This window comes from Camellia sinensis, chromosome 7 (assembly GCF_055761805.1).
Source record: "Camellia sinensis isolate YWXY chromosome 7, ASM5576180v1, whole genome shotgun sequence".
In the NCBI taxonomy this organism is placed as follows: domain Eukaryota; kingdom Viridiplantae; phylum Streptophyta; class Magnoliopsida; order Ericales; family Theaceae; genus Camellia; species Camellia sinensis.
In genome coordinates, this window is record NC_138967.1 from 154,366,667 (window position 1) to 154,393,367 (window position 26,701).

Consider the following 26,701-nt stretch of genomic DNA (forward strand, 5'->3'; position numbering starts at 1 on the left):
CCATCAGCACATTGCACCTACTTCACTATTCTTCTTCTAATTCTATATATACTTTTCCATTTTAAACTATTTTCCACCCAACACCATCAGCACATTGCATCCACCACCCAAACTTTTTTTTTTATTCTAAAGCTTAATTGGTGCACTCCTTGTTCCCCATTTTCTTTATTTTATATATATATATATATATATCTATATATCTCTTTTTATTATATATTAAAAAAAAAAAAAAAAAAAAAAAACATCATCCTCTCTCCTCCGTTTGATTTCAAACTCTCTTATTTTTATTTATTTTCTCCACACCACTTTCCTTCTTTCCCCAATCTTTCCTTTTTGATTTCAACTATATTTTTATTATTTCTTTCTTTATTTTTCTTTCACATTATTTTTACTCTTTTTCCAATTCCATTCATACCATCTAGCTTTGCACACCAAACCATATTTTATTCATCTCAGGGATCAACCCCGATCACAATTTTACAAAAAAAAAAAAAAAAAAAAAAAAAAAAAAAAAAAAAAACAAACAAACAAACAAACAAACAAACAAAAAAACAACCACATTCACAGTTGGGATTTTTCTTCTCTACTCTGCCGCCGGTCTCTTCTTCTTGCCTTCGTCCTGGGCGGCCCTTGCCGGTGTTGCCTCCGTGTTTCCCACTCCTCTGGGCATGATCACTACTCCCTGCTCCTCCACTGCAGCATATGGCGGACCTCCAAACCGGAACATCACGGTGGCCTTCCGCTTCAGCTCCTTATTTTTCGCCTTTAGCACACTTATCTCTGCTCGCGCATCCTTATACATGCGTTGGAGCAGAGCCAGCTGGGAGTTTAACTGATGCACCTCATTTGCCCTACTCTGCAGCCGGTTCGACAAGTTTGTAACCGCAGTCATGGTTTCCACACATGACTTTAATGTATACTGATTGGCTTCCACATCCGACTGCACTGCCATTCTTTGCTCCACAGACCGCATCGGAAAGTTCAGCGGAGTAAACTCCGGGGCACTCGGTTGAGGTTCCAGTGCCACCGCTCCAGTTCTCTCTCTTGTTGACTCGTTGAGGTCGGGAAAGAGGGTGAGCAGACTCCGGGAAGACGAGGCCATTTTCTGGGCAACAGAGTGTTACAGAATATCTCTCGTTACAGAGTATTACAGAGTTTCTCTCTCAGCAAAGGAAGCGTTTTTTCAGAGGATTTTCAGAAGTTTTTTGTCTGCCTCTGCCTCGGCCTCAGCCTCCGTCTTGGTTAAATAGCCGAGGCAGCCACGCGTATCGCGCGTCACTTGCCACCAGACGACAAACGGGCACGCCAACCAAGGCACTCACGTGCCTCGCCATCATGTCCGGCACACCTTTTGATGAATTGGGCACGCCTTTTGACAAAATTGGGCACACATTTTGAGGGTGCGACTTTTTAAGGGTCCGACAAGACTCTGTAAACTGTCCCGACATAGATTCCGGTTAGTTTCTACAAGGGTCCGACAAGACTCTGTAAACTGTCCCGACATAGATTCCGGTTAGTTTCTACAAGGGTCCGACAAGACTCTGTAAACTGTCCCGACATAGATTCCGGTTAGTTTCTACAAAGGTCCGACAAGACTCTGTAAACTGTCCCGACATTGTTTCCGGTTAATTTCTACAAGGGTCAGACAAGACTCTGTAAACTGTCCCGACATTGATTCCGGTTAGCTCCTTAATGGGTCCGACAAGACTCTGTAAACTGTCCCGACATTGATTCCGGTTAGTTTCTACAAGGGTCCAGCAAGACCCCGTAAACTGTCTGCTACAACGGTCCGACATGACCCCGTAAACTGTCTGCTACAACGGTCCGACATGACCCCATAAACTGTCTTCTACATCGGTCTGACACCACCATACAGTGTCTTCACCAACGGTCTGACACGACCATACAGTGTCTCCTATCCTTTTTTATTTTTATGTATTTTCTTGTTTTGTTACTCTCTCCAAACTCAAGTTGGTTAGTTTCTCTCCTCCTTGAGTTTGCGGGGGGCTGTTAGAATTTCCCATCTTTACCTTCACCTACTCCACTACACACTCCACTTCACCTACCTCCACTTCACCACACACTCCACTTCACCTAACCCACTATCACCTCCACTACACCTACTACCACATTTTCTTCTATATATAGATTGTATAGGAATTGTAATTAATCAATCATATGAATAGATCAATCAATAATACAATCATTTCTCTTTATACATTAAATTTCTACATTGCTCATAAAAATTAATGTCCAAAGATTTTTCATTTTATTAGGAAGTTAAGGATTCAACTATCTCTATGTTTGTTTTTATCTCTTGCATATATTTAGGGTGTTTCTTGGGTTTGTTTGGATTTGTTGCATGTTTGTGTTAATTTGCTGGAATTTTTATATAATTCTTATGATACTAGTAATTTATATCTTGATCATTTATTTATTTATAATTAGAATAATAGGGATTTCTTACAAAAGAAGGTTACCTCGTTTCTCATCTAACAAAGTTGTGTTAAGAAATATTAAAAAATTTCAAAGTTGTGCTGTGCATTTAGTAAATTATATATGCTAGCATGTTATTTTCATGGTTGATTATGATGCTATATCTTGATTGCTTTTGTATGGAAATGTTGTCTTCATTTAATTCTCTTTTTAAGAATTGAGGCACGTGTATTGTTAGAATTGTATTTGTGTTGAATAGAATAGAAAATTTATTTTCTTGCAATTTTTTTTTGTAAAGTTAGGCTTCGAACTCTCTGTGGTTCTGGACTTCGAAAAACTTCATAACTTGAGACCAAATCAACAATTTTGTGACTCAATATATGCAAATTGGGAATAATACAGGTGACTAATAATTGATAAAAAAAAATGACTAAAAATTTATTTAAAAAATTTTGTTACATAATTAATTTAGCAGTGCAAACTTCTATAATTTTGGAGGTGCAAAATTGCCTATATTTGGAGTTGAGAAATTATATAATTTTAAAATTATTTCACTAATTATTAGTTTAATGTAAGAAATTTTCAACATTTTTAGGGAGTGCAACACCCATTACACCCCTAGATGCATCATTGGGTAGAGTAAATGAACAAGAGGTACAAGATTTAGCCCAATTGTCTAGAATTGTGAATGTCAGACATCTCTAAATGATTAAAAAAATTTAACATTGTTATTAGTAAAATTATTTATTATATCATTATGGCATCGAGTTATTTTTTTGTAGGACCTCCCTTACAATATCGTCACCATAATAGAATTTAACCATCAAGTTCAAGATGGATTAGTGTGGTTTCCCTACGCTTAAAACACCAGAATATCAATCACACACACACACAAAAAAAAAAAAAATCGTCTTTTTATTTTTATTTTTTTTAGGGGGACTATGTGAGAGGACCGTGGCTGAGATAAGTGTTAGGTTTCAGGTTAATATAAACAAAATATGACCCTAGATGGACATAGGATGCCACTATTGTAGGAGTAATAACGATTGTTGCTGGTTTAATTTGAGGATGATATTATTCATAGAATTGTGATGAATAAAATTATACTATGGGATTAGATAAAAGGAATGATTGAATATATGATAGAATTATATCACAGATAATAGATAGGATATATAATTGAATAGAATGAGTGAGCTATTAAATTTTTTTTTTCATTTTATTAAATTGAAGATTTTCCTCCCTCTAACATGGGAGTTTCTCTCTCAAGAATGGGAGCTTCTCTGCCCTAGGGTTTGTTTTTTGGGTTTATCCCAAGTCTAAGCTTCAGTGAGATCTTTTCTAATATTACTTGATTCTCAGATTTTCTTTCTTTTACAATATTTTCTTCAGCCCTCTTTTTTTCTACCTTGGTTTTGGCTACTTACTCTCTAGTTTTCTATTTTCTGCGGACGGTGTGGATCGCTCACTCTTCGGATACAAGTTTCAGTATGGATGAAATTTCTTTGGAGGATGGGTGCGGCGTTGATGATGATGTGTCTAAGCGTTGTCTGATTGGGAGGATTTTGGCTCCAAAGCAGCTAAACAAACAAGATGTTTCATCAATCTTACATGGGGCTGGGAAAGCTAGAGCCTCTTTTTCTATTTCTTCTTGGAATGATAATTTGTATTTGTTCAAGTTTGACGAAGAGGATGATCGAAGTTGGGTAATGCAAGAAGCTCCATGGTCAGTTATGGGAAATTTGTTGATCTTTCAACCTTTGGTCACAAGGCTTCCAGTTGCAGAAATAGATTTCTCTAGGAGTCCTTTTTAGGTACAAGTCCATAGTCTTCCTATGGAGAAGCTCACAAAGGCAAACAATGAAATTATTGGTAGGAAGATTGGAAAGCTTATTAGGGTAGAAGCCCATTGTGAAGGTTTACTTCTCTATCGGAATTTTCTGCGTATCAGGGTTGAGGTGGATGTCTCTAAGCCACTGCCTAGAGCTTTACTCTTAATCGGGGAGGCCATCTTCTAAAGAACGGATCGAATTTGTGGATTTCTTTTAAATGTGAAAGGCTCTCGGACTTTTGCTTTGATTGTGGGAGGATTGGGCATGAGTGGACCGCCTGCAAATTCGTCAGTCGGGAAGCTGGTAGAAACTTTGGTTATGGACCAGCATTGCGGACAGGGATTGCTTGTAGTACGGGGCTTCTGGTGGAGCATTATAGAAAATTGGTGGATGCTTTGGAAGCAAGAATTAAGCCATTGATTCACCAGAAGGGGCCCCATTGCACACCAGAATCTCCTATGGCGGTGCGTGAAGGGGCGCATGCAGGAAAGGTATAGGGTCATGCAACGGCTCCTGATATTGTAATACATCCACGATCGGATGAACGTGCTACTGAACAAGTAGTTGGAGGGTGATTCTGAATGTGCACCATGAGATGATGACAAGTGGCATGGACCAGCTTCCAGAGGCTCCTAGGAGTAGTGTATTGGATCAGAGAAATCCCTCTTTCAGCTTATGTTTGGATGAGATACACCAGATGGTGCAAAAAAGGGTAGTAGCTGGACCAATGATATCTGAGCCCAGAACTCCCTTTGGGCCCCAATATTTTGTTACTGAACCGGCTAAATACTCTGGCATTGTAACAATGGGCCGTGCTAACCATTCTCCCAACTCTTTAACTAGCCCAATTAGGATTGAAGAGGTTAGCCCAAACTCTAGCCCACCAAGGTGTGATCTTAAAACCATTGTCATTGATGAATGTATGTCCATTGTATTTACCTCTCTCTCACTGAAAATGAAAGCCTATGGCAGTGTTGAGGAAACAAAGAATCGGGCAAAGACAATTAAGAGGGAAGGGTTGACTTCTGTACGCATTAAAACTATTACTTACCTGTTCTCTTACCCCATGAAAACCCACTTTGATGACTCTAGAAAAACTCCGAAGTGTCAGACCAAGATAGCTAAAGGAAAATGAAGAGTACAAGGGAGGTTTGAGCTGTTTCAAGTTGAGGTAATCACTGATAAATCTTTTTCTGTTCAGGATTCTTTGCTTCATTCTGCGGACTGTTCATCCCTAACAAAGGACGATAATGGGTGTTCACATATTCTTGACTCTTGTCATTCTGCGTTTGCGGCAGAATAAAAAATGAGGGTAATGGTGGCTGGCCCGGAATAGCCACAAAATCCATGCTAATTCTCAGCTGGAATTGTTAGGGTTGGGTCGACCTCTGACAGTCCAGATCCTACGATTGGTCTCAACCCATCGACCCACAGTGGTTTTTCTTATGGAAACAAAAAATAAATAAGCATGGTTGGAACGGATTAGAAGAGGTTTGCACTTTCCTAATAAATGTTATGTCAATCCTGAAGGTATTTCGGGTGGATTAGCTCTGTGGTGGTCCGACACGGTGCATTTGGATATCAGGTTTACATCTAGAAATCTAATTCGAAGTACTGTTGTGAATTTTGTTTCCCATTGTTGTTGGTCAGTACTATTTGTTTATGCCCCTCCTCAGAGAGGGCCTCGAAGGTGTTTTTAGAATATGTTTGAAAGGATGATTCACGAAAGTCAGTACCTTTGCTTTGTATTGGGGATTTCAATGAGATAGGCTCAACTTGGGAGAAACAAAGTGGTGCGGAATGCCGAATGAGTCAATTACAATTCTTTTCTCTACTATTGTCGGATTGTGCCCTTATAGACTTGGAGTTTAAAGAGGCCCCTTATACCTGGTCCAATAATCAAATGGGTGCAGATAATATTCGGGAGAGACTCGACCGAGCGGTGGCTACTATTGAGTGGAGAACCCTCTTTCCTTGTGCTCAGGTTTTTCATGAACTCCAATTTGGGTCAAACCATTGTCCTCTGATCATTAATTGTTGTTATCCTTTGAAAAAGATTCCAAGAATTTTCAAGTTTGAAACTATGTGGACTACTAGTCTTGAATGTGAGGATGTTATTCAGGCAAAGTGGGACGTGAATCATTTAGGCTCCCCAATGTTTCAATTGGTGAAGAAACTGAAAGCCTGTAAATTTAGCCTTAAGGAATGGAGTAAGGCAGCCTTTGGGAATAACCAAACTTGAATTTTTCAACTACAGACTGAGCTTGCTGTGCTTCAGGCAGAATCTGCTTCGGAAGGAAATTTGTTGCTACAGGCCCAGGTGAAGTCTGAATTGGAAAATGCTATGTTGAGAGAGGAGATGTTTCTCCACCAAAGATCTAGAGTCCGCTAGCTGAATTATAGGGATAAAAATTCGACCTTTTTCCATGCAACTCTGATTCAAAGGAAGCAAAGAAATCAAATTCTTCGATTACAGACCGAGTCTGGTTTGTGGCTTAATTTTGATCAAGCTATTGACTCTCATTTGCATGGTTTCTTCTCGACTCTTTTTTCTAGTGTGGGCAGTGAAATTTCGAACATACTTTGTCAATTGTGGAACATCAGATTACAGATGATATGAATAGAACCCTGATGCTTCCTATCAGTGAGGCTGAAATTCGAGCTGTTGTGTTCCAACTGGGCCCTATCAAAGCTCTAGGGCCGGATGGCTTTCCAGGTGTGTTTTACCACAAATATTGGGGATTAGTAGGAGGCCAAGTCTGTCGTGTAGTCCATAGTTTTTTTCAGGGTGGTTTTCTCCTCAAAGAACTGAACCAAACAAATCTGGTCTTGATTCCAAAGGTTGATTCTTCGGTGCAGCTTTCGCAATTTAGACGGATTAGCCTCTGCAATTTTATTATGAAAGTGATTTCCAAGATTCCGGCTAACCGGCTAAAGTAAATTCTGAAAAGGTTAATAACCCCAAATCAATCGGCCTTTGTGCCAAAACGATTGATTCAGGATAACATTATAGTGGCCCATGAAGCTTTTCATTTCTTGAAACTCCAAAAGAAGGGGACTAAAGGACATATGGCAATCAAACTGGACTTCAACAAAGCCTATGACAAAATCCAATGGGATTTCCTGTGAGCTGTTATGGAGAAAATGGGGTTTCATCCACAATGGGTTCAGTGGGTAATGCAATGTGTTTCTATTGTCAGTTTTTCAATTTTGTCAATGGAGAGAAGCGAACCTCTTTTATTCCTTCTCAGGGGCTCTAACAAGGAGATCCATTATCCCCATATTTGTTTATTTTGGTAGCAGATGTGTTGTCCAAATTGTTGGCAAAGAGTCTCCAAGACAACATGATCTCTGGTTTGCGGATTTCGAGAACTTGTCCGTTTTATCGCATTTACTCTTTGCCGATGATGTTCTTCTGTTTCTTAAGGCGGATGTCCAAGAATGTGCGAATGCTCTGACAGTCTTAAAGATTTATTGTGAAGCCTTTGGTCAGGTTGTTAACTTCGAGAAGTCAAGTGTGCAGTTCTCCTCAAACGTTCTGTTGGATTTATGTAGCAAGATTTGTGCGATTTCAGGCCTTAAGATCTCGCCAGTGGATGCCAGATATCTTGGTTTACCCTCCTTTTGGGGCGTTTTAAAGCTGAGGCCTATGAGTTCATTTTTTAGAAGGTATTATCAAAACTACAAGGCTGGAAAATGAAAGTGCTATCTCATGCGGGAAGGGAAATTTTGATTAAAGTAGTTGTCTAATCAATACCCGCCTACGCCATGGCCTGCTTTGCATTTCCCAAAAAATTTCTGCGAAAAACTTAACTCCTACATTAGTAATTTTTGGTGGGGTGGTGACCCGGAGGGAAAGGGCATTCATTAGATCAATTGGGGGCACTTAACTTTGTCTAAAAGTCAAGGGGGATTGGGTTTTAGGAGTTTCAATGACTTTAACTTAGCTCTTTTAGCCCGGCAAGGTTGGAGATTGATGAAATATCCAAATTCTTATTGCGCTAGAATGTTAAAAGGTATTTATTTTCCTCATTCTGATTTCCTACACGCTTCTCGGGGACGGAGGGCCTCTTGGGCTTGGGCCAGCTTGATTCAAGGAAGAAGACTTTTATTGGAAGGAGTTCGTTGGCAGGCCCATAATGGGGCATCCATATTATTCTGGAAAGATAAGTGGGTTCCTAATTTACCTAGATTCAAAATATCTTCTGTGCGACTGTATAACAGTATGGTGCATAAGGTAGAGGATGTTGTTGATCACATTACCAGAAATTGGAAAGTGGATACTTTGAAAAATGTTGTTTCTAATATGGAGTGTCAAGCTATTTGCAAGATCCCAGTATCTATGGAAAATCAAGAAGACTCTTTGGTCTGGCACCATGAAGCTATTGGTGTTTTCTCTGTCAAATATGGGTATCATATTGCTGGTTTGGAGAGATCGCAATCTCTGGCACTTCGCTTATCCTCATCTTTCTAACTCCCCAAAATTTTTTGGAAGTTTATTTGGTTCCTAAATGTCCCTCCGAAAATTCGACACTTTTGGTAGAGGATGTGTAAGAATGTCCTTGCAACTAAGGCAAATCTTTATCATCGTAAGTGTGCTACTTCTGCACTATGCTTGATCTATAATGTGAAAGAGAAAACTGTTGAACATTTGCTATTTGAATATGAGTGGGTTCAAGTAATGTGGTTTGGTGGGGAATTAAATTTCTACATTGAGGAGCGGCCTATTCATTTGGTCTTAAAGTGGTCTTGTGATTTAATGGAGGGGTTTGATAACTCAAAGGATCATAACATTTTCTTCAGTATTGTCGCTTAGACAGGGTGGTTTATTTGGAAAGAGAGGAATGAGTTTGTGTTTAATCAGCAGCCTGTGGATCCCTTGTCAATGTTATTTCGGATCAAGGTGGCAAAGGAAGAATTTGATAACATTTCTAGCCTTCACTCTGTATCGTCAATCCAGACTATTGCAGCGACTATTGATGATAGTTCACGGTGGCATCCTCCCACCGTTGGAAGTTTCAAAGCAAATTGCGACGTGGCTATTCGAAAAGGTACACAAGTTGCGTCGATTGCAGTTATTCTTCGGGATTGGGGAGGAAAGCTTGTAGATGGAAGGGTGATGATAGTGCCCTGTTCCTCGGCTCTTCAAGGCGAAGCTCTTGCTTGTCGTCTGGCTTGCCAGTTGGCTAAGGCCTGCAATCTATCGGATGTTGTGATTGAAGGGGACAATCAGTCTGTGATTCAGCTCAGTGTTTCTGAAATCAACCCCCCATGGGATTGTGCGGCTATGTTCTTTGATGTTAAAAGGTTGGCCGCATAAGGAAATCTTGTTTTTTCGTGGATTCGTAGGTCAGCTAACAAGGTTGTTCATTGGGTTGCCCAGGTACATCTTAAAGGTCAACTTCCGTTTGATTGGGTGTTTGTCTATCCTCGTTCTCTAGCAGCTCTGTTAGAAGTTTATTAGTTTTGTGGTCTCTTGTTCTTACTGTCTTTCCAATTTACATGTTCCAAAAAAAAAAAAGAAAAAGAAAAAAAGAATAGAATGAGTGAGATATTATATTTGGTTAGGATGAAATAAAAATATATAATTATTTTTTACCATTGGACGAGGAAGAAGAAAAATTCGATGAGGCCTCATTCTTCTAATACCACACTACCTATGATAATATTAATCTTTTTTATTTTTGTCTATTTAATCATCCATATCAGCATTTAAATTATTTAAAATTTAGTACTATACAAAACAAATAGGGGATTGGATGGGACATGAAAAATCTAGAAATCCCCTAGATGTTGATTTGTGATTATGTATCAATTTTAAGCAGAATATAACAATCCCAATCAAACAATCAAGACAAAGAGACACAGCGATTTAACGTGGAAAAAAACCACAATTGGACACCTCCAACTGTGATAAAAAAACCACGGGCAACAGCCACAAGAACAATCCACTAAGAAGAATTAAAGGAATTACACAGGTATACTCTCAATTACCTAGCGAATCCACAACGCCTAATTGAACCAACCTCTATGTGCCTCTTCCAACCCCATCTTCACCACGGAATTGTCTTTCTGATGAGCCACTCCGGATTCCACCAAAGCTTCAGGCTCGAATTCTTCAGACTCCACAACTGAAGAATAACTCTCTCTTTTGTGTATAACAAACAAACCTTTGATGTACTCTCTTTAGATCATGAGTTGAATACTCAATAAAAACATCAAAGAAAACTCCCAAAGTATCCCCAGATATAAACCCTAGAAACCAAAAAGAAGATCTGGAGAAGTTATACTTAAAATCTGACCCAACACGCGAATTTATAGAATCTGTCCCGCGATCTCCGCTCGAGCTCAACACAGCCCGCTCGAGCGGACTGACCAAAAACTGCGTGCGAACAAACTGAGATGCGCTCGAGCGTAGGAGAATCCGCTCGAGCGTAAAATCACACCTTCCAGTATTTTTACAGGCGACTGCAGAGATGCTGAGAACTTCCAATTCACGCTCGAGCGTCCCTTTCCCCGCTCGAGCGGACAGTCCAAAATTGGAAAACTGGAAAAAAAATAACATGCTCGGACAGGCAACTTTGAAAGCTTTATCATCACAAACTTCTCTGAAATGCTTGATTCGGGTTGGATTCGCATCTAACAACTCATAGCCTCACTGAACTAAAAATGCGAATAAAAGTACAACTCAAAGGAGTTTTGTCAAACGGGATTGCCAAGAAATAAAACCTAACAGGACACATACGATCTCCACCTCTAATTCCTTTATTCTTATCCAACAATCAAATACAAAATTAATAATCCAATAGACCTTACATGTTCTCTCCGCATTCAATCTCCTTTCTATTACTCCAATCAAAACAAACATCGAATTGCATATTTTGCTCTGACAACAATCAATTATATCCGCAAAATAGCCATTGTGGTAAAAACATCCAAGCTTATGTGGTTGACGTCAAAATGATAATGTGAAAGTCAAATATTAATATGCTATGGAGTATAATTTGACAATCTTATTTTAATGATATAAATACTATTATTTTATTATTTTCACAAAATGTTAAATAAAAATGTAATTTGTGGTCTCCATTGTAAGAGAGATGGATACATAGATCTTTGTCAAATTATTTGACAATGATTTGGCAAAAAATTTCACACGATATCGGAGGAGAGTTTGTTTTTCTTCAAGATTTGAAGAATTTTAACTTTTGACCAAAGTTATGAAATTCCATTAGAAATGCTCCAACAAAGTATTGGGCACAAGAGAATCTGACGCTTCATGGTGGGGACTATATGAATGGATGTACGATAGTAATATTGTTCCAAAAAAATAAATAATATGAAATAGAGGAACTATCGTACTTTTTTTTTTTTTGGGGGGGGGAGGAGTTTCATCCTTTTGTCTGAGAACTTCAACAATAAAATATTTCCTTTGTAGTGACCTAGGAAAGACGGCATGAAAAGCTTAAATTGACCACCTCCTCGGATTCGCTTCATGATATTTTTTAATAATTATATTTGTGTTGTATTTAAATTATGAATTTAAATATAAAATTTAAAAAAAAAAATTAATTCATATTTCATTAATATATATATATATATATATTAAAATTTCTATTCAAATTTATTCTTTAAACACACTCTAAATGATCTTTCAAATTCAATGACAGTGACTCTAATCTAACTATTTCCCTTTTCATCCATTTCCTTGGAATTTAAGATGAGGTGACAATGGTATGCAATAAAATTTGTTGATACGTCACGGAAAATTATGCGGTGGTTTTGGACATTGGCCTTGGTGTGTGTTAAAATAAATTATAGATTATATTTAGTAAATTATAAATTATGATTTTAATTAGAAGTTATTAATTTGTTTGATATAATTATTGGATTATAGATTTAAGTTGCTGAATAGCGTTTATTAAATAAGCTGTGAAGTAGATTTTTGCTGTGTAAATGTCTTTTTTACCCTTGGTAGTTATAAACTGAATTTATCTTTATTTTTTGCTATTCTTTTTCTTCATTTCATTTTATTTTATTTTATTTTTTGTTCTTCTCTTCTTACATATTAATTATTTAAAGATGAACCAACAAAATTAATATAAAAAAATAAAATAAAATGGGTAAATTACACTCTTCTGTTGATAACATAAAAATTGTTAATTTTTTTAATTTATTAATTCGTTAGAAAAATATACAATATACACAATATTTTTTCCCACTATTTTTTCATTTTACTGCTTAATTTATTATCAATTAATGGCTTAATTAGTATCAGTTACCACTAAAATTATTAATTAGTATCAATTAATATAAAATTTATTTATTTCATTAATGGCTTAAAATGCTTAATTATTATTATTATTATTAAAAAAACACTGAAAACCCGAGGGATCGTCATCGTCAAAGGCACAGCGGCAATGGGAGATGGGGGACGACGACGGACGGTTGATCGTCACCGTCGATCATTGCGCAGTCGATCATGACTCTAGGGTTTTAGATCACGATGGTTAGGGTTTCAACCCTTAATTGAGATCGCAGACACAGAAGCTCGATCGCAAAGAGAGCTCTAGTTCAAGAGTGTGAGAGAGAGGGAGAGCACTGGTGAGAGAGAGAGAGAGAGAGAGAGAGAGAGAGATAGACAAAACTGGAAATCACCTATATTCGTCGGAAATTGCCTCTCTGATTTGTGCTAGAGACATAAATGAGTGTGTTTTGGTTTATATACATGGCATACTTGCAATAACTTGAATTTGTGAGGGGCATTTAAGTCTTTTTTCCTCAAATGGCAGCTACGCGCTTAAGCTTTTTCGGAAAAGGTTATCCAATCTCACTCAAAGAAAAAGCTGATATTTGGCTCATAAAAAGCTATAATCTGTATTATTAAGCTGAACCAAACACACCAAAATAGCTTAAATTAAGCTAAAAGTTGAAATAAACTGAAAATAAGCCTTACCAAACAGGGCTATTATCATATGGTACTCTAATTTGATATTTTTAGTTGAAATTAGAAGACTCAATACTTTTTGGGAGATTTTTTTAAGGGTCCTTGGTATTAAAATTTTATAACATAAAGGACATTTAATATTTTCATAATTTGTATGGTCTCTCAAATCGATCCAAAAAAAAATCGATTCAAAGAAATTCCTCCTAGAGAAATTCTCTCCAAACCAGAGAAATTTTCTCCAAACTAGAGAAATTTGACTCATAACGTGCAGAGAATTACTCTGGATTCAAACCAGAGAAAATTGAAATTTCTATAAATTCAAACTAGAGAAATTCAGAGAAAATTGAAATTTCTCTGACTTTGTTTACAAATTTCTCTGGTTTTGTTCAAAGAAAATTAAAATTTCTCTGACTTTGGTTTGCTGAACGGTGCTGGAATTGATTATAGAACCGGCGGTCCTGAACACCGACTGTGAGATTGATAATGTCTGGCCACTAACTTTGATTCCGATTATATCAAAGAAGCACGACGAAGCTTGCAAGTTTGATAGCAATGGACTGAATTGCAGAGATAATCTAGTGGAGCTTCCTTTTCCGTTTCTGAAAGTTAGGTATCCAGAGGAGCTCGTTGTTGAAAGAAGACAGTATGAGAAGTAATTTCCCTATTTGGAACAACACCGTCATCACTCGACTCGCTCCAGCTACGTGCACACCTCTCCGGTCAACTCTCCAGCAACAGATGAAGCAATATTCGATGACTCAACCTCTATCAATTCTCAATACTTGCTACGATATGAGCAAGTACAGTACGGTGTCAATTTCGAAGATCAGCTTCTTGTTTGGCGGCAACATCGAGGTTCCTCTCGCCGCGAATGGGATACTTTATGCCAGAAGTATGTGGTAGGTCTGCTTGGCATTCGCTAGAAACAGCGCCGCCTCCGAAAAAAATTTTCACCCTCATCTTTGACACCGACAGCGATTTCACCTGGACTCAATGCTAGTCATGTCTCGGTTCCTACAATCAACAACAAGAACCAATCTACGATCCTTCTCTCTCATCCACATGCACCAATATCACTTGTAGCTCTCAACTCTCCTTCACCACCAGCTTTGCTTTTCGTTGTTTCACCAACACCTGCGTCTACGGCATCGAGTACGGCGATTCATTAGTCTCTCAAGGTATGATCTGAGAGAATCAAATTTTTCTGTGATATATGAGTGTGGGGTTGAAAGACCTTAGATATCACAAAATAATATTGTAGATCTTTTCTATTACTAAAAAATGAAAAAGAGAGCGTAGATTAATTTTCTCTACTTTTTGTTATGATGTTAAGAAATTATCTAACAAGTATCAGTGTTAAATGGTATAGAACATTAGTGCTCCACTACTAAATAACTTGTCATACATCACACCTGGCCAAGGATTGGCTACCTTAGTTTAACTTATCAGGCCAATTCATTAGTTTAATTTTATTATTTTACTTATTAAGTAATTAAATGAATGCATAAAATTAATTGAAAGAATTGCAGAAAAATAAAAGAAATTAAATGTGGGCAATTGGAAATAATAGCTATAAACGGAAAGTTAAAAACTAGTTACAAAATTATGGTGAAATTTGTTTTTTTGTCATTTCTTTTTTTGCCTTGCAACTTCTCTTTTATTTGCATCTTTTTTTTTTTTTATTTATATTATTTGTGTCCCATGTTCTATAGGCAGTGACCACCTCTCTTTCTCACCCTTTCTAATTGCTGCGACTAGAGATGGCATCGGGCTAGGTATGAGTCGGAGACCCTCTACCCCATCGCACTCCTATTTTTGCTACTTGCTCCCACCTTCAACCTGGCCTTTATGGAACTCTCTTCCACCTGCATCTAAACGTACAAATATAACTCCCATTTCCAACCCTACTCGATCCGCAACACAATAGGAAATTTAACAATTATGTTATTTATAATTATAAAAATATATAATATATTGTATATATATTAAAATTATATTATATATATATATATATAACATGATAAAAACTCAATAGATATTATATATATTTTATAAAAATTTAATAATATATTATACACACACATATATATATGTAATATTATTATTTATTTATTATTATATTTGCAGGTCGAGTAGGGTTCGAGTAAAAAAATTCTCTCCCCCTAGCCCAAACCAAATTTGATTTTTTAAAAATTTTCTCAAATTCAACTCTAGTCTATTTAACCATCCCTAAACCCATCTTATTAGGGTTAGGGGGCGTCAGGGACCTGGCAGGTCAAGGCATTTTGCCATCCCTAGCCGCAACCCTATCTTAACTCTTCCCAACCATCTATGTCTACCCTAGCCTTTTCCGAACCATCTTGGCCATCAACCATCTTCCTCATTGTTGTCGATACCATCTTAGCCCTCTTCCAACCCCCTCTGTCCATCTCTAGCCCTTTCCTACCTTACTTTACTCAATAAGATAGATCATGGTAGAAATAGAGAAAGAGAGATTTAACGATGAGAGATTTAAGGTTCTAGGAGGGAGGTTGGAAGTGCTTGGTGGTTTAAGGAGGAGTTAGAGGTGTTGTGGTAACGATGGGAACAAGGAGCTAGAGTTGGGCCGAAGGATATAGGAAATGGTTGGAGTATCGCTCGGGTGTTATAGTAATGGTAGTAAGAAACGAAAATAAGGTAGAATGGGGTTGAGAGACAGTTTGGTCAACGACAAGAAAGTAAATAGGGGTGGGCACAGAGGGTTTGGGGTCAAGAAAAGAAGGAGAGAGGTGGCTAGCGACTAAGAATGATGGAGGGGTGGTCTCTGATTGAAGATGGTTTCGGGTGGAAAAGAAAAAAGAAAGAGGGCGAAAAGAAGGACCATTTCCAACAGTTAAGCAAATGTATCACCAAATTTGAATTTGATGAATAAGTACAACTTTTTTGGCTCTAATGGGTTTATCAAACTGATATTAAATTGAGAATAGCCCTAAATTTTCACCAAACTGAAGATGTGTTGCACTTTTCACCAAATTACTATGCGTAGTCGTTGAGTGTGGGACCCATTGGATGGTCGGCTGGACGTCCTCCCGGATGACCACCTTAAGCCAAATTTTATGAAAATTTTACACTAGGAGGTTGACCACCCGGTCCACCCCTCGGTTGATCACCTTTTTGTTTTCTTAGTAAAAAAAAAAAGAAAAGGAAAATAGAGAGATCAGAACCAAGTTTTTCATTTTTTTGCATTGATTGGTCGACTGGCCGGTCGTCCGCCCAATCGGCCGGTAGTTTGATGAAAAGCCAAATTTCTCCGTTAGAGCAAGCGATATCAAATAGAGGAAATCGTTTTTTTTTACTCAGATTTGATTAAAAATCTGATGAACTATTGGAGATGCTCTAAAGAGAAGTTTAGAGGGCAAAATTTTAAGTGAAAACCCACATTTTATCGTGTTTTTGTAATTATTTTTTAATCTTTTTATGTATACTATAATTATTTTCATTTCTCAATTTTTTTTTTTTGTAATTATTATTATTATTATTATTATTTTGCAATTTGCCCTAGGTAAATTATGTAGGAATCCAAAATCCAAAAACTCCAAAAACGAAAGGTGAGAAAATGATTCGGAACGAAAAACCAGGAGAAATGAGCACCCACCGGAAGCGGAGTCCACCGGAAGGTGCCAACCGGAGCAAAGAGAATAATTGCATTGATTGCATTTGCATATTAGTAATCTTATTAATCACACACAAATAATCTATGAGGTTTTTGATGAGATTCTCTCTTCTTGCGTAAGCATTCCATTATATATATATATATATGTATTTCCTTTTCAGCAAATCCTTGGTGTTACCTGCATGGCTGTAAGGCGGCGTGCACCTTGTAAAGGTTACACGACACGAAGTCTCCTTTGCTCCTCTCTCTCTCTTTTTTTTTTCTTTTCTTTTTTTTCACTCTCTCACTACCTTAACATAATCCTCTGCCAACCCCACAATCTCGACATTTCTCTCTGCCCCTCTCTCTCTCTCCCTCTCCCTACTGCACCCAAATTGGTTTCATTACCCACCCAGAAATCCCACAATGTTTTGATTGAAAACCCATTTCAAGAAATCAACATTTGGATCGAAATTAGGTGAACCCATATTGGCCGTATTGTTTTTCTTGTTAGATTTCTTGTTTCTTGGTTCTGTTCTTTTTTTGAAATTTGTGAGTTTTTGGAGGTGATATAGCTCTGAATTTAGCCGAAAGCTGTCTTGTTGCTTCAACTTAATCGAACTCTTTGAATTTCCCCATGCAATGTTGTGAGTTTTTGTTGTAGTTGTCAGTGGCAGAACCAGAAACTAGTTTTTCGCCTCAAGAATTTATATTTAACCCATTATCCAGCTTCTCTCTATGTATATATATAGAGAATTATATGATTTATAATTCATTTCTCTCTGCCCATATGTCATTCTGTGTCTCTCTCTCTTGCTTTATGGCATTAAGGATGGTTGTGCTATTTCATATCTCAATGTGTAGAATGTGGCTTTATAAAATTATTGAATACAAATAACCAGGACTCATTGGTAGACCCCATTCATTTCCCCCATACATTTCTGTGTGGATCCCATTATCTGTATTATCTCTTTCTATACACCCTTACTGCCTTTCTCTTGTTTTGATGTGTTTATTACTGAGGATGACAAGTCTATTTGGTATGAATTTGAAGTAAAATTGTTCCACTGCTGTAGAATTGCCTATTTACTCGTTGTTCGAAAATTGTTCTATTATAAATTTTTGTATGCTTTAGTATCAAGATTTGTTGGACTTAATTTGCTCTAATGAAAAATGTAGGAAACTTAATTTTCTCTAGAAAGCCTGGAATTCATACTAAAGTTGGTGGTGGAGGTTTAGTTGTAGACTGAGCATATGCCTGGGAACAAGTACAACGGCAACCCAGCCATCCCCACAAGTAGATTAGAAAGGCTCTTGAGAGATAGAGAGATAAGAAAGAGCAACAAGGCTTCTCATTCAAATGAGGCTACTGAAAATAACAAAGGGATTGAACTGCGCTCGAGAGAAGGCGATAACTTTGGGGCTTCTTCCTATGTGGAACAATATTTGGAAGGGGCCTCGGCTGCACAGGCGCTTGGTGAAGGATGGGAAAGGCCAGATGGGAGACCCTTCAGGCAAAGACTGTTGGTGGTGGCCAATAGGTTACCTGTCTCTGCAGTTAGAAGAGGTGAGGAGTCCTGGTCACTGGAGATAAGCGGCGGGGGTCTAGTCACTGCTCTTCTGGGTAAGTTTAGGTTGAGTTCTTTTTCTTGTTTTTTATCTCAACATCCTTATGCATTGAATTTACTACTTGGTCTCATTTGGTTTGTTATATAGATTGTGTTTCTACCCTCATCGAGAAACCTAATACATGTTAATTGAAATTTTTATAGGTGTGAAGGAGTTCGAGGCAAGATGGATTGGGTGGGCTGGTGTTAATGTGCCAGATGAGGCTGGACAGAGGGCACTTACTAAAGCTTTGGCTGAAAAGGTTCAAAGTTTCAGGCCACAATCTTTTCTAGCCTTGTGACATCGATATTTTAAATATTTGAGTTTGATTTATGAAGAATTCTTGCGAGCATCATTAAATTCCTGATTTTTTTTTCCTTTTGGGTTCACTGCAGAGATGTATTCCAGTATTTCTTGATGAAGATATTGTTCATCAATATTATAATGGGTATTGCAACAACATATTATGGCCTCTTTTTCATTATCTTGGACTTCCGCAAGAAGATCGTCTTGCCACTACCAGAAGTTTTCAGTCTCAGTTTGCTGCATATATGAAAGCAAATAAGATGTTTGCTGATGTGGTAAACCAGCATTATGAAGAGGGTGATGTTGTGTGGTGCCATGACTACCACCTCATGTTTCTTCCAAAATGCTTGAAGGAACACAATAGCAAAATGAAAGTTGGTTGGTTTCTTCACACACCCTTTCCTTCTTCTGAAATCCACAGGACGCTGCCATCTCGAAAAGAGCTGCTGCGTGCAGTTCTTGCTGCTGACCTGGTTGGGTAAGTTGTAGTTTTCTACACCAATATTTTATCTCATGGCACTTTTCCTCATTTAACATGGTGAATATTATTAGACTGGCAATAGTATTTCAGATTAATTGGCATCTCTTGCAAACTTCTAAACTTATGCAAGTGCCTTCTCAATCACTAGAACACATTTCTTCTTTAAACTGTCAAATGCTTGATGCCTGCTAACTATCTATAATATTTCCTAAAGTCAGAAGCTATGTGGGTTATTCTGTCAAAGGCAACAAGCTACTTGCATCTTGCATCATCACTCACATAACATGGAATCATGCTGCCTATGTGCTTTGATATAAATTTATTCATGTCGAACTGTTGACAAATATGTTGAATTTTGAGATTTATTGAGGTGCAACTGTGCTGTATGTCTATATCTCATTGGCTTCTGTTGGCATGAGAAGGATACAGCTGGGAGATCTGTCTTTGAATGTGTCCATTTGCACTCATGTTTTTCTTGATCTTGTTCTTCATGTTTTCCAGTGTTGTATATTCTTTAGTTCAATCTGCCAATTGAAGAGTTCAAAAAAACTAACCTTCTCTTAATCAAACCAATTTTTGAGGTTTCGGCTGTATGGTAGAGTATGTAATGTGGGAGGTTTATAAATCTGTTTCACACATAGTATTTTTGTGTGGTCCAACTTTCAACTCAATGATGGACATTTATTTTGCACCTTAGATTTGCTATATTTTAAATTGGACATTATGTATATATTGAATTTGTAAAATTAAAATCTTTATATTGATAGAAGCTATTATGAGATGGTAAAACTTCAAGAATTCACTAGGCCTTGTTATTATTTAAATTAATGAGCTGTTTATTTCTTGACTGGTATATGAAACTAAGAAAGAGAATGAATTAAACTGAGAAATTTCAAAATTTTCATATTGCCTTCCTTAGTTTTTCTTTTCTGTAGACTCAATGAAAAAACAAAAGAAAAGAAGAGAATACAAATATCATGACCTGAGAAATTCTCAACCTTAATGATTCATACCATACTGCCAGCCCAAAATAGTTGGATACTTTTGATGCATGCTGGAATATTAATAGTAAAGTTTTATTTCGTTATTGTTCAATCAGGCAATGTTTGTATGTGAAAATTTCCATCTCTGCCACCAAGATTATAGTTTTCTCCAAAACTATGACATACCATGCAGTTCTCTTGCTCATAGTATGATGTTAAGGGTATTGGATCTCTTCATGATTAAGTTCTCATAGAAGCTCTGCAATTATTATCATTTTTATCCACATATTACCTAATGGATTTAGGGGTGACCATTGGTTCGATGGTAAAACCTTGGCCTGATAACCTTGAAGTTATGGGTTCAAGTCTTGGGGCAACCACTTTGTACATTATGCCAAAGGTTAGGTGTATACTCAATCTTTTCCCTCCCAAACACACATTAATGTGTATTAATTGGGCGTTGTTTTTTAATTAACTAATGGATTTACTTACCACCATCTCAAAGTAATTGAAGGATAAGATACTAAACCTTGGCAGAATTTGCATGAGTTAACCCTTATTGTGCATTGACAATTAATTTATTTTTCCCCAGTTACATGTATTTTTTATTTTTTTTCCCCCATTTGCATGTCTTTGTGTTCCTATCTTTATCTACTTGAGGTTAAGATACTAAACCTTGGCAGAATTTGCATGAGTTGATCCTTATTATGCTACTCTCTTTAGTCTTTCTTTTTTAACCATAATATCTCTGCATATTTTATTTGCGACAATCAATTTTCTTACTGAGATCATCATATGTTAGAACTTGCAAAATGAGAATTAATTGATTTTTGTATTTCAGTTTCCACACCTATGACTATGCTAGGCATTTTGTTAGTGCGTGCACTCGAATTCTTGGGCTTGAAGGCACACCTGAAGGAGTAGAGGATCAAGGAAGGCTGACTCGTGTGGCTGCGGTATGTTGAAAACTACATTGTTCATTTTGTGCATTCTTACCTCTTCATTCTATTTGATTCTTCAAATCACTTCTTATATATTGGTATTGCATAAATTTGCTAACATACTTAAGTGTTTAAAATTCCATTTTGAACTACTTTGATGCCAACTTTGTTAAGCTTATTCTTGTTTTAATGTTCATTGAATTCCAGTTTCCTATTGGGATAGATTCAGATCGGTTCATTCGTGCACTTGAGGATACTGAAGTCCAGAAACACATCAAAGAACTAAAAGATAGATTTGCTGGGAGAAAGGTTGGTGCTATATTCCTTGGTGCTGTTTATTCTTGTGAACTTTCAGTTAATTTTACATTAATACCTCAAATTAAATTTTAGAGTTGAACTTTACATTAACTTGTAAAAAACTCAGTTCAAAGCTCTAATTTACAACCTCTGGATAAATTTTGAGCTACTGTGTCTCTCTGCACATTCTCAGTTCAAACTAAAATAACAACAAATCATACATAAGTATTGGTTATTTTCGTACTAAACACTCTCAGAAATTGTATTATATCATTTTCAATTAAAAAAAATGTAAAAGAAGTCGGAATCTGTTGGACACAATAATTTCAATCATTGCATGAATTGTGAATTGATTGTGAATCATGCAAATCACAATAGGTTTTATACCAAAATAGATTCACTCAGATTCATATTGATCTATGCATGAATCTCAAATTGTAAGATCTTGATAACAGAGGTTGAGATATAAATTTCCTCCGTTTCTATTTTGATGACCTAATTATTCATTCATTACAAGATGATACATATTAAAGGTTATGTATCGGCTATGTGCAAGTATATTTACAATTGTGCATGTTTGCTTATTTTTGAGTTAAATTATTGTGTATTGTGCTTTTGCTTTTTACTTATATGGTAATTGATTGGTTATTCATTTCTTAGAAGTCGCAAAGAGCTGCAATTATAACTCATTGGATTTTCAAACTATTGCTCTCTCTCTCTCTCTCTCTCTCTCTCTCTCTCTCTACATATATATATATATATATATATTTGATATGAACTTCTGTTGTTAGAATCGTACTTTTCGTGATTCGAATCGTACGATTCGATTCGATTCAGGGGGTAATCGATACGAATAGGTTGTGTGAATTGCAAATAGCTATGAATTGTAAGTGAATTGGTGAACTGAATCGGTGAATCATGAATCGATTCAATTCACTAAAATCGATGTTTGGCTTTCTTTTTTGGTTTTTTAATGTTGGAAAAGGGTTCACACAACCTTTTTAAGGTCTCTAGGGTTAATATATGCTATCTTTTGACTTTCTCCCTCCCTATTTACTCTCAAATACTCAAACCTTAGAGTAAAAAAAATGAAATTTCTCTCTCTACAATATTCTAGGCTTACATATTCAATTTTATCTACATACTTGCATTTACAAAATGAATTTTTTGGAGGCATCAAGTGAGATTTTTTAAAAAGTTTGAAAATTTTGATTTTTTAACCTTGTAAATAGTTAAAAACATTGTTGTTTGAGTTGTTGGTACTTGAAAATTGAAAGTTTGTCTTTGTTTGCTTTCTTTATTAAGAATGGTTGATAAGAAATAGTATCTAAAAGGGAAAAGGTGAAGTGGTAACATGGGAACTTGTGTTAGCTTCTTACCTAGACCGCATGATCATCATTTAAAACAATATTTTTATTGATTTAAGTCTAAATATTTCATATTTATTAGATATGTTTAATATCTAAGTGTGTAGATATATTTTTCTATGTAATTTTAAAAAAGATGACTGAATCTTTACGATTCACGATTCGATTCGTAATTTAGTACAATTCCATTTCGATTCGATTTGAATCCCGATTTGACAACTATGATATGAACACACATATATGAGATGTATATGATACTACAACATTCACTTATCTTTTTGATTTTTTAGTTTCGTGTTCTTTGATAGTGTCCTTGGGTGGGAATAGATATGAATACCAATTTTGCTTACTAAATATTTTGCAATTTCCTCAGTGCATTTAAGGTTCAACCAATATATGCTATCCTTTGATTTAAAAGACGAAAAGGAAAAAAGAAAAGAAATAAAACAGATAATTCTATTGACTTTATGTTGTTCGAGTGTTTTATTTTTATGTCACCGATGTGATTATGTTGTTGTTTTCATTGATGGACTGCTATGCATAAGATGTTTTTGTGCATAGACAAAATAGTTCCGTTTTTCTTATTCTTTTATTTGAAAAAAAAATCAAGCCTCAAACAGCAATCTATTGTGCTTGTAAGTATTTTGTGGTTAGACTTTGGCTCTGTTTACTAGATTTGTTGCTGTTTTACAGGTGATGTTAGGTGTTGATCGCCTTGATATGATCAAAGGAATTCCTCAAAAGATTCTGGCATTTGAAAAGTTCCTTGAGGAAAACCCGAATTGGCGTGATAAAGTGGTTTTGCTGCAAATTGCTGTGCCAACGAGAACAGATGTTCCTGAATGTATGCTATTTACGTAACCAGCTCAATCTTATCTTTCTATTGACGTGATTTTATCATTGGAATCGTTATATGTCAAATAGTTTCTTGTCTGGAATTAACTTATATTTTTCAGACTAGAAGATCTGATGTGTGTCCGTTATTTATTTATTTAATAAAAAGAAGAGTCTTATTGAGAAGTTAGGACTTTATTTGTGAAAGTTGAGGATTTACACTGGCATACACCGTGCTATGTAGACAATTAACGATTAAATGTGGCAGTTGTTTACAGGAACATGTTAAGTTTCTGGTACATGATGCCATGGTTTCTCCAACTGTAGATATTTGTCAGATATTACTTGAGTCCTTCTGCCCTGATGAAGTTGCCCTTAGATATGGCTACTTCTTGCCATAAGTGGTACCCTCTGTGAAGGTTCTTTTTGTAAATTTGAACTCTTAGAATAGCAGTCTCGCCATAATTCCAAAGATAAACATCATTTTTTATGCAATGCTAAGGGATTTGAGCTCTTGGAGAACCTTGTATTGGAACCCCTGAAATTTGCTTGCCTCTGACCCTTGAGCTTGATCGTCTTGGACCTTACTTGGAAAAAGCCTCAACTAAACTATTGAATGTTGTAGCATGGTTGTCATTCCTCTTATTAGAGTGATCAAACTTGGACCAAAGCCATTGCAGCACTGCAGTTAAAGTGAGGGTGTGGCATCTGAAGGGAGTGGTGAGGTTAGGGGTCTGAATTTTATTGTTAGCCAAAAAAAAAGAGTTTGATTATTACCGCTGGCCAGAAAAAGTTAATCTATCTGAAGTGTGCATGTCAGGGTGGACAGCAACAACAAAAATATATGCCCCCGTTAGGCACATTGGTTTATTATTAAGCCCTTAATGATGCTGTAGTATGTGTGAAAGATGTGATGAATTATATTCTGAAGTTCAACAGTCAAAACCTTTCTAAATGAGCACTGAAATACTGTCCGAATTTGTAGTACAAAACTGCAATCTGAATTTGCTGGCATCATCCATGAGATTAATAGCATCACTGTCTCTAGGCCCCACATATTCATTAGCTTACAATGAAGTCATTTCACAACACCAACACAGTTCTTCGGACTGAGATCTGGATTATTTTTTCGGAATGCCATTTCTCTTCTTAAATTGATATAGGATCACTTGCAAAATTTATCATTTGCTGTAACAATTAACCTTGTTCAGAAGTAGCAACATTTACCTTCAACAGCAATTATGAGTAGGGAAAGAAAATCAGAGCTTTACAGGCTTAACATATGATAACATTTGACATGGATCAAGCCGCAAGACCAATTGTGGACGTTAAAAGAGAAGAAAACTAGCTGTATAAAATTTTTTGAATTATTTTAGGACGCATGGATTCAACCTTTGTTAGAATGTTGTTAGAATTTACCATCACCTACCACACACTTACCATCACCTACCACACACTCACCTACTCCTCACCTACCACCACCTAACCTACATCTATATAATCAATCAATTGTAACAGAATCAAATATCAATCATCAACTCATCAATCAATAATACATTTATTTTTTACATGGTATCAGAGCAAGGTTGAGAATTTAGTGATTCCGCTTCACCGGCGGACGGCAGCCTCGCCTTGACCGTCCGCCGGACAAACCCAAAATTTTCTAATTCTCTTTCTCCTTCCTCAACAAACTGATTCATCACCCAACCCGTGAATCAACGGTCCAGATTCACCCACACCTCCTAGAACTTCTACGCCCTTTGATGCTTTGTTCAAAATGGGTGCTTATAAATTGCTCTCTGAAGCCTCCCCTGTTACCCATTTCATGAATTTCACTTCTAACCAAGCAATCCTCGAAGCTCTTGGCTATGGCGGCCGTGTTCATATCATCGATTTCGATGCTTTTGACCCAAGCTCTTATTCAATCCCTCCTGTCCGATCACCGGACGAGGCAATTGCCGTGAGTATTCCTATCTGGGCTTGTTCGAATCGCCTTCCTGTGCTTCCTTCCCTCCTTCGATTCATAAAACAGCTTTCCCCAAAGATAATGGTGTCGATGGATCGTGGGTGTGAAAGAACAGAACCACTCCCTTCGAATCTCAGAAAACCTGTTGTATCTCGGAATCCTCTGTCATCCTTACTACTTGCCGATGATAAAGAAGGATTGCCATGTCAGGATGAAAAAAATCCTGCCTTGAGGACTCCAGAGCATGGCAACAACAACAGGGAGCTCAAGGATGAGGGCAGATTTCTCAAAGCCTGTGGAACCTTACTTGAAACTCCACCAGAACTTCGAGAAGGTTCTGGAAAATTTACAGATCTATCTTGCGATGGAGATTCGGAACCTTCAAAGTTCCATTCTTGGCTACCTAACACATCCATAGAGAAACTTAAGTTGGAGAAGCAACCTGATCAACCTCCGACTCCTATCAATCTTTCCACCACCGCTGCAAGATTCAGAGCCATCATCATACACACGGACAGCACCCTTTCCGACAAGCATCCCATGACTCTCTCATCTCACCGCCCACTTTCTGCATATAATATAACCCACTATGTTTGTCCTCCACATTGGACAACCGCCCAACCTTCTCTCTCTAAAGGCCCACGACACAGCTTTGCACATGCCCTTTCTGATAACATTATTTTTCTTTATTTTTTATTTTTTAATTCCATCCACTCCCTCTCTCTCTCATCCCTTTTTCTATCCACTAAACCCACTTTCATCATTTCTCTGATTCCATTACAAGCAACCCACGTGATTCTCTTCTTATTATTTCTTTCTTTTTTATTTTTCTTTCACTTTATTTTTCATCTTTTTTTTCATTAAAAAAAAAAAAAAGAAAAAAAAAAAAAAAAAGAGGCAGAAGACCAACTGCACACCAACTTATTTTATTCATGTCGGGGCTCACCCGGATCACCATTTTACACCACTTCACAAAAAAAAAAAAAAAACCAACACAAATTGGAACAGTGGGATTTTTCGTCTCTACTCTGCTGCCGGTCTCTTCTTCTTGCCTCCGTCCTGAGCAGCCCTT

At 37.0% G+C, this 26,701-nt stretch overlaps 2 protein-coding genes across 8 annotated transcripts in view; both read left to right on the plus strand.

Moving 5' to 3' along the window:
* LOC114305917 (alpha,alpha-trehalose-phosphate synthase [UDP-forming] 1) overlaps positions 1–26,701 on the plus strand; it is a 69,363-nt gene that overhangs the window by 15,539 nt on the left and 27,123 nt on the right. The window contains exons 1-7 of one of the 7 annotated variants that reach the window (XM_028251058.2): positions 16,747–16,983; positions 18,026–18,470; positions 18,619–18,716; positions 18,850–19,238; positions 21,066–21,180; positions 21,373–21,474; positions 23,523–23,673. In XM_028251058.2, coding sequence (XP_028106859.1) covers positions 18,101–18,470; positions 18,619–18,716; positions 18,850–19,238; positions 21,066–21,180; positions 21,373–21,474; positions 23,523–23,673 — 1,225 coding nt within the window. In that variant the 5' untranslated portion in view covers positions 16,747–16,983; positions 18,026–18,100. Of the gene's footprint in view, positions 1–16,746; positions 17,325–17,771; positions 17,887–18,025; positions 18,471–18,618; positions 18,717–18,849; positions 19,239–21,065; positions 21,181–21,372; positions 21,475–23,522; positions 23,674–26,701 lie in introns of those variants that run through there. The other 6 variants (XM_028251056.2, XM_028251057.2, XM_028251053.2 and 3 more) reach the window with 6 other exon arrangements.
* On the plus strand, positions 8,815–9,588 carry LOC145796222 (uncharacterized). Its single transcript, XM_082881268.1, has 2 exons — positions 8,815–9,003; positions 9,085–9,588. Exons 1-2 carry the CDS (start codon positions 8,815–8,817, stop codon positions 9,586–9,588), a joined length of 693 nt encoding a protein of 230 aa, XP_082737394.1.

Bases quoted from the DNA above. Each gene is read 5' to 3' on its own strand.
- LOC145796222 (XM_082881268.1), top strand. From the start codon at position 8,815: ATGTGTAAGAATGTCCTTGCAACTAAGGCAAATCTTTATCATCGTAAG. The intron at 9,004-9,084 runs GTCTTAAAGTGG...ATTGTCGCTTAG, and splicing joins AGGAGCGGCCTATTCATTTG to ACAGGGTGGTTTATTTGGAA.